Raw genomic sequence first — 8,367 nt, 5'->3', positions numbered from 1 at the left:
ATTGGCCCTCGGTTCAACAGCTGCACCATCGAGAGCATCTTGACTGGCTGTATCACCGCTTGGTATGACAAATACACCGCCCTCAACCGCAAAGCTCTACAGAAGGTGGTGTGGAAGTCCAGTACATAACTGAGGCCGAACTCCCTGCCATCCAGGACCTCTATATCAGGCCGTGTCAGAGGAAGGCACAAGAAATTACCAAAGACTCCAGCCACCCAAGTCATAGACTGTTCACTCTGCTACTGTACAGCAAACAGTACCGAAGCATTGGTGAGATAGCTTCTACCTCCAAGCCATTAAATTGCTAAATAGTCATAAGACTGCAAAATAGTTAACTAAATGGTTACCCGGACTATCTGCACTGACCCTGTCTTGCATTGACTCTATGCACACTCATAAGACTATATACAGTATACACATTATATACTGTACACACTCACTCTCACACAAAACCCACACACGTTCACATACACACATACCAACACAACACATACACACACACAAACACTTACCCTGCCATCTTGTAAATATTTTGTGTGTGTGCATTTCGCTACACCCGCAATTACATCTGCTAAATATGTGTATGTGACCAATAAAATTGTATTTGATATCTACCTCAAATACCTCGCAACCCTTCACATTGATCTGGTACTGGTACTCCCTGTATTTAGCTCCATTGTTTTGTACTCTTGTTGTTACTATTTCTATTTTTTATCATTTTTTAACTCTGCATCGTTAGGAAGTGCTCGTAAGCAAGCATTTCATGGTAAAATCTACACCCATTGTATTTGGCGTATGTAACAAATACAATTTTATTTGAGCGCCCCTAGTCAGCTATTTAAAGATGTGCTATGCAGAAATCGTTCCGCCATTTCCTGGTTGCTAAAATCCTAATAGTTTGCCTAATTTTTGTTTATATGGCAAAACAAGCAAGTATAGTGTCGAGAATTATTGTATCATCTAAACTGCTGTGAAATATATTTTCCATAACCAAAAATATTGTATTTTCAGCTGTTCTTAATTAAGCTGGAACAAAACCGAAAGTAAAAATGCCTAAACTAAATTTAATAATTTAGTAGAGTAGAGTGTTGGAGGCTATTTTGTAAATTACATCCCCAAAGTCAATGATTGGTAGGATAGTCCGTTTTACGAGGGTATGTTTGGCAGCATGAGTGAAGGAGGCTTTGTTGCGAAATAGGACGCAGATTCTAGATTTAATTTTGGATTGGAGATGCTTAATGTGAGTCTGGAAGGAGAGTTTACGGTCTAGCCAGACATCTAGGTACTTGTAGTTATCAGACAATCTCAGACAGTACGAGATGTTGAACAAGCTAGTAATAGGGGTTGCAACAATTTCAGCAGACAATTTTAGGAAGAGAGGGTCCAGATTGTCTAGCCCTGCTGATTTGTAGGGGTCCAGATTTTGCAGCTCTTTCAGAACATCAGCTCTCTGGATTTGGGTGAAGGAGAAATGGGGAGGCTTGGGCAAGTTGCAGTGAGGGGTGCAGTGCTGTTGACCTGGGTCGGGGTAGCCAGGTGGAAAGCATGGCCAGCCGTAGAAAAATGCTTATTGAAATTCTCAATTACGCAGATTTATCAGTCGTGACAGTGTTTCCTAGCCTCAGTGCAGTGGGCAGCTGGGAGGAGGTGCTCTTATTCTCCATGGACTTTGCAGTGTCCCAGAACTTTTTGGAGTTAGTGTTACAGGATGCAACTTTCTGTTTGAAAAAGCTAGCCTTTGCTTTCCTAACTGCTTGTGTATATTGGTTCCTAACTTCCCTGAAAAGTTGCAAATCACAGGGGCTATTCGATGCTAATGCAGTACGCCACATGATGTCTTTGTGCTGGTCAAGGGCAGTCAGGTCTGGAGTGAACCAAGGGCTATATCTGTTTCTGGTTCATACATTTTTGAATGGGGCATGCTTATTTAAAATGGTGAGGAAAGCACTTTTAAAGAACAAGCAGGCGTCCTCTACTGACGTAATGAGGTCAATATCCTTCCAGGATTATCCTGCTCGCTGAAGTGTTTTAGGGAGCGTTTGACAGTGATGAGGGGTGGTCGCTTGACCGCAGACCCATTACGGAAGCAGATCTGAAAATGACAGATCTATAACACACATTTCTATCTGAATTTTGTTGGGTCGCCCAAAAGTTACATATTGCAGCTTTAACCCTATGAAATTACAGCTAAGGCCTACTTCAGAAAGAAGTTTCAAAAAAGAAGAGGAAGACCAGTGGGACATTGGGAGAGTATGGAGCGAGATGGAACTGTGTCGACATTCTGCTGATTTTCTCATAGAAGAAAAGGCCGATCTCTAAAACTAGAATATGTTATGGACAGAGTCCACTAAGTTTAGTAGACGTGACCCCTTTCCAAAGTAAAAAAAGGCATTGTTTACAAGGAGTGCAACGGCGAATTGAGTAATTGCACAAGCACACTTTACAGAAAAGGCGTTCCCTAACGGGAATATGCAGATATATAATTTAACACGCCAATAAGAAATAGTTAGCTCGCGCTCGGCTCTGCCGTTGCTCACCTCCTTCCTTGTTCTGCCCACTATACTTCATTTGCTCCCATTGAAAACGACAGCGATGAACTATCTTGGGTTAGTTATAAATATATTTGCAATTATGCTGCCCTCTCCTGGTTCCCTCTGAACCTCAGTCAAAACAAAAGTACTGGTGATATTATGGCATTGATCATTCATTGCCATAACTTGGCACCCACAGTATATTGGTCCAAAATTAAACAGTATAATCAGCGCGAATGCAAGGGTAAAAGCTTGACACCACATTGAGCAGAAAGGCTATACTTTTGACCCCATTGATGGAAAAAAACACTATACTTCCCCCTGCTGTTCATTTGTAGATTGTCGTCTGTATTGCGTCGGGCATTTCATTAATTTTCTTTCCAATGACGAATGGATGGAAAGCAGGATGTGAGTTCATACTCACTCAATAAAGGCATATGTTGCATATCAGACAATCAAAAATATTTTAATACATTTGACAGGTAGCAAGCACACTGAGCAACTTCTGGATCAACCAGTTCCGCAAACAGGTGTCTCTCGAAAAGGTAGAAAACATTCACTGAAGTTATCAAAAATGATTATCAGATCATAAAAGTACAATAAATATAAATAGCATACTTCTAAAACTTAAATGAAGAGTTTGGGACAGACTTCACAACAAATTAATCACGGACATATTAGGACTACAGTATAATTTGATCTACAGAAATCTATACAGAAGCAGTACTTCAGATAAACAAAGAATAAATTAGAAATATGTTCCTTAACAAAGGAGAACTGGCTGCATACCTCATCAATGCAGACAGAAATTGGATTCCATTCAAATACATTGTGAAGCTTTGATTAGTATTCTATTCTATTAGAATTACATACAAATATTAGTAATTCAGTAAGATTTTATCAGCAGGTATAATGCATTATTACTTGTTATGAGCATTAATAGGCCCTTACAATGTTGTATTATCAACTCATAAGATATGTCTTCTGAACGTGTTATCCGTAATTCTATATCAATGGCACTACAGACGGTTACTTCGGAGGTCAGTGCAGTATGGTGACACTACGGTCAGCCACGGCGAATGCAGGCAGCAGCGGGCCACTGAAGGCGTGTCTGACAGAGTGCAACACGGCACTGGAGTCTGGGTCATAAAATATCAGGGTCTGACTGGGCCAGTCCAGGAGCAGCCCTAGACTCTTGGGCTTGTGGATCACGTGCAGGGGTGTGTTCTTCCCCGCATGGCAGAAGGAGAAGTCCCCATCATATTTGGAGAGGACCCAGGACTGGCCATTGTAGCCCAGGCGGGAGTTGTTGCCCGAGCCCTTACGCCCCATACTGGTGTAGCATACCCCCACCTTGAAGGCCCCGCTTTCACCCACGTTCATCACCCAGCTGTGGGTGCCGGAGGAGATTGACAGGGTGCCCAGCGCATTGGGCCAGCTGTCGAAGCGCGCCGGGTCGTAGGGCGGGGACTGGCGTGACCTCTTAGGCAGGAAGGTCAGAGTGCAAAGGTCTTCTGAGAGGGACAGTAGGGAGCTGACGGTGCGCTCGTCAAATGTCAGATGTGCTGAACCATGAGCTAAAGGGGCGAGGGAAGAGAATAATGTATTGTTATTCATCCCCAATTAAGCACTTGTGCTTTGTTAATAACATAGTAATAGTGTCTGAACAACTGGCAACAATGCATAACTGCAACTATTTGAAACAACAGTACCCTGAACGAATTAAGGTTGTCCTGACCTGTATCATGGAGAAATGGATAAAAGCTGTAGTACTAGTTACCAATTGGCCCCAGCAGTATGGCGCTGGCCCACAGGCCCCTCATGAGTTTGCTGTCACTGCAACCTGCATTTAGGTTGAGCCGGTCAGTGTCACAGGGTTCACCCACCCCCTCTGCATCCTCAACCCTGATCGCCACACACAAGAGAGAGCTCATGTGAATCTGGCTAATGAACAACTTCACCGGCAAGATTGCTTCAGTGGGTGAATTATTTAACTATGTATTCTTACTACTTGCAAAAAATACTAAGAAATGGATTAAACATTTTTTTTTTTTTACCTGTCAGCTATTTCTTGGCCAGAGGTCTGAAAACACAGGACACAGAGTCAACAATAATTTCTGAGAATGAAATTGATCTTAATTACATCATCATCAGCATCATCATCATCAGAATTATCAGGGTTATTGCTAGGGTTAGGGATGAGCCAGGGTGTGGACATGAAGTTAGGGTTAGGGATGAGCCAGGGTGTGGACATGAAGTTAGGGTTAGGGATGAGCCAGGGTGTGGACATGAAGTTAGGGTTAGGGTTGAGCCAGGGTGTGAACATGAAGTTAGGGTTAGGGATGAGCCCGGGTGTGGACATGAAGTTAGGGTTAGGGATGAGCCAGGGTGTGGACATGAAGTTAGGGTTAGGGTTGAGCCAGGGTGTGAACATGAAGTTAGGGTTAGGGATGAGCCATGGTGTGGACATGAAGTTAGGGTTAGGGTTGAGCCAGGGTGTGAACATGAAGTTAGGGTTAGGGTTGAGCCAGGGTGTGAACATGAAGTTAGGGTTAGGGTTGAGCCAGGGTGTGAACATGAAGTTAGGCTTAAGGATGAGCCAGGGTGTGGACATGAAGTTAGTGTTATGGTTAATCATCATCATCGTTTGCACCATCCCATTCAGTCTTGTTCGACCCTCTCCCTATTCATTCGTCTTCTTTCCACCACTGTATTCTCCAACTTCCCGTCCTCTGTCCCTCCCTGTGCCCATCATCTTTCCCCTACTCACCGCCAGCTGTATGTCCGGTGTGTTTGTGAGAGTGTGCACCAGGCGTGTGCGTGTCTGTGTGAGCAGAGCTAGGGCCTGGCCCCAGTGGGCTCTCTGAGTGAGGAGGCACTGCTCCACCCTCTCTTCCTCCCTCTGCACGGCTTCTAGCAGACGCTGCTCCTCCTCCTCCACCGCCTCCTTCACCACACTGACCTGTGCCACCACTCGCTCCCGAGCCCCGCTCGCCTCCACCTGCATGGACACATGGCAGAGGGGGCAGAAGTCACAGCAAAAAGACATATGATGGATTCCATTACATATCTGTGTGTAGAGCTTGTGATTCCGAGGCTGTGTGGAGTGAGAGCACATAAGGGACTGAGTGTGTGTCACAGAGCCTGTGTGCTCACCTGCAGTGCCCGCTCTTTGGCAGTCAGAGTCTTGTTGATAAAGTGCTCGATGCGCAGGGCCTGCAGCTGCATTTTCTCACACACGTCAACCAGGTGGTTCTGTTCAGGACAACACTCACACAGTGACTGGCATGAAGAAGAGCAGTGTTGGACTTGAAAACCACAGAGTTCATCAGGTACAGTTTCAAAGGCAGGGGCACTATCCTGACAGGCCTATTTCTGTAGTGTCGAACTGCCATCACCAACATGTCATTGTGTATCCTGAAATAATAATAACTTGGAAGAGCACTGATGACAATTTATTTTCTTTTATATTTTTTCTTTATTTTTTTAAATGCATTTTTTTTAATGGACACTATTTATGTAAAGGCTTCCCGTATCTTCCCAACAGCTTGAAATTCTTGTCTCCTCACATTCCATGAGACATCAACAGGGGAAACTCCTCAGTGTGGTGTCGAAAAAGTGTGGCACACCCTACACACCCACCAGGCATGTGAACACACATTTTCCTAACATAAACCAGCTGGCCCTTTGTACTGTAGTACCCCAGGTGACCAAAGGTAAACTCAGTTTGCCTGGTCAATTCTAACTCCTAACTGAAGGTCAACAATCTCCTGGCCCCAAGCCCCATTCACTGTGACAAAGGTCCATATGACACACAAGCAGCTTGTAACTGCTCAAATATGAGTATATATATGAGTTTATTCTAATATAGTGCTATACAAGCTGCTATACAAGAGATAATTTCCTTTCAGGAAAAGTCGGGGCACTCACCCTGACTGCTGTCACTCTTTTGGCCAGGGCTGTCACCGTGTGTCCCTGGCAGGATCCCACTATGGTGCAGTGCGAGCATATGAGTTTCTGCTCGGAGCAGCAGAACCAGTCCAGGTCTGATTCATGTTCCACGCAAAGTTCCGATTCACCGGAGAATATACCCGATTCTGAGTCGGAGGAGGTCACCGCAGCCTTTCCAGACAACCCGGAGTCCTCTTTAGCTGATCGAATTTCATTCCGGAGTACATTCAACGCGGATAAAATGGGCTGTTGTAAATCCATAGTCAAGTTTCTCGAACTTTCTGTGACTTCTACTTCAGTGTCTCGGTCGTCCTGTAAAGTGCACCCAGGTGTTGAATGACATGATCCTGGCTCCGCGCTCATGTTACATAAAATAGTCTACAAGAGTAATAGCAATAGAACGTAGCAGGTGGCTTAAGTATCACTATCTACCGCACCTATAACACAGGTGTATCAAGGTATGAACACGGAAGTAACACCGACACTAAAGGTCAGAGCTGAAAAGCAAGTTTAGCAACAAGGCCGTTTCAATTCTAAGGTTTTTGGTTCCCGTGTACTTGTTATAGCCTACCATTGTTTTGACCTCCTTTGCCTGTAAGATGACACAGTGTTTCCATATTGTCATTTGACCTCATAACATCCTCAACCATCAATGACTCTCTCTTGTCTAATTTTAGACTAAATGTATTATAGTTTAGAATAGGCTAGAACAGGATTTTAAAATGTAGGATACATTTAGCCTATAGGTTAGACTGAAATATAGTCTATAGGCCTATATGACAATGATGCCAATTTCTCGAGACATAGGCACATAACTGATGATATTGGAGGTAAATCCCTTTGTGCAAACCCCACAGTAATGTTAAATGTGTTGGAGTATATACAGTGCATTCGGAAAGTATTCAGACCCCTTCCCTTTTCCCACATTTTGTTAACTTACAGCCTAATTCCAAAATTGATTAAAATGTTGTTTTTTTCTCTCATCGACCGACACACAATACCCAATAATGACAAAGCGAAAAAAAAAAAATCTAAAAAATTTGCTAATTTATAAAATATTAAAAACATAAATACCTTATTTACATAACTGGTCAGGATTGAGAGAAAGATGAAAGAAGCAAAGTACAAAGGGATCCTTGGTGAAAACCTGCTCTAGAGTGCTCAGGACCTCAGACTGGGGTGAAGGTTCACTTTCCATCAGGACAATGACCCTAAGCACACAGCCAAGACAACGCAGGAGTGGCTTCGGGACAAGTCTCTGAATGTCCTTGAGTGGCCCAGCCAGAGCCCGGACTTGAACCCGATCTAACATCTCTGGAGACACCTGAAAATAGCTGTGCAGCAACGCTCCCCATCCAACCTGACAGAGTTTGAGAGGATCTGCAGAGAAGAATGGGAAAAACTCCCCAAATAACCCTGTGCCAAGTTTGTAGCGTCATAACAAAGAAGATTATAGGATGTATACACTGCCAAAGGTGCTTCAACAAAGTACTGAGTAAAGGGTCTGAAGATTTATGTAAATGTGATATTTACAAAAAAACATTAATGTGCAAAATGTCAGTTTTTGCTTCGTCATTATGTGATAGTGTGTAGATTGATGAGGGGGAAAAACAATGTAATCAATTTTAGAATAAGGTTGTTACGAAACAACATTTGGAAAAAGTCAAGGCATCTGAATACTTTCCAAATGCACTGTACTGGCACTTTTGGTAATTAGGCCTAAATAAATTACATATCAAATGTATTTAAATTGCAATTTCAAATATATTTCCCTTGACAGAAATAAGACACAAAAAGGGGAAAGGGGCTAAGAATATTTGCAGTAAAAAAAGCAACACAAATATTTTAACATGTAGCATAGCCCATGGTGGCGGTTAGACAAAAT

At 43.3% G+C, this 8,367-nt stretch overlaps 1 protein-coding gene across 1 annotated transcript; it reads right to left on the bottom strand.

Annotated features, from left to right (window-relative positions):
• Window positions 1-2,981: 2,981 nt before the first annotated feature.
• Window positions 2,982-7,034, bottom strand: LOC135544483 (B box and SPRY domain-containing protein-like). Its single transcript, XM_064972130.1, has 6 exons — window positions 6,462-7,034; window positions 5,688-5,786; window positions 5,302-5,532; window positions 4,589-4,614; window positions 4,312-4,436; window positions 2,982-4,108 (listed from the first exon to the last, which is right to left on the bottom strand). Exons 1-6 carry the CDS (start codon window positions 6,843-6,845, stop codon window positions 3,573-3,575), a joined length of 1,401 nt encoding a protein of 466 aa, XP_064828202.1. The 5' UTR covers window positions 6,846-7,034; the 3' UTR covers window positions 2,982-3,572.
• Between the last annotated feature and the right edge of the window lie 1,333 nt (window positions 7,035-8,367).

Source organism: Oncorhynchus masou, chromosome 8, assembly GCF_036934945.1.
Source record: "Oncorhynchus masou masou isolate Uvic2021 chromosome 8, UVic_Omas_1.1, whole genome shotgun sequence".
Classification (NCBI taxonomy): Eukaryota; Metazoa; Chordata; class Actinopteri; order Salmoniformes; family Salmonidae; genus Oncorhynchus; species Oncorhynchus masou.
The sequence above is the reverse complement of the archived record's forward strand: the minus strand, read 5'-3'. Positions and strand labels throughout refer to the sequence as shown.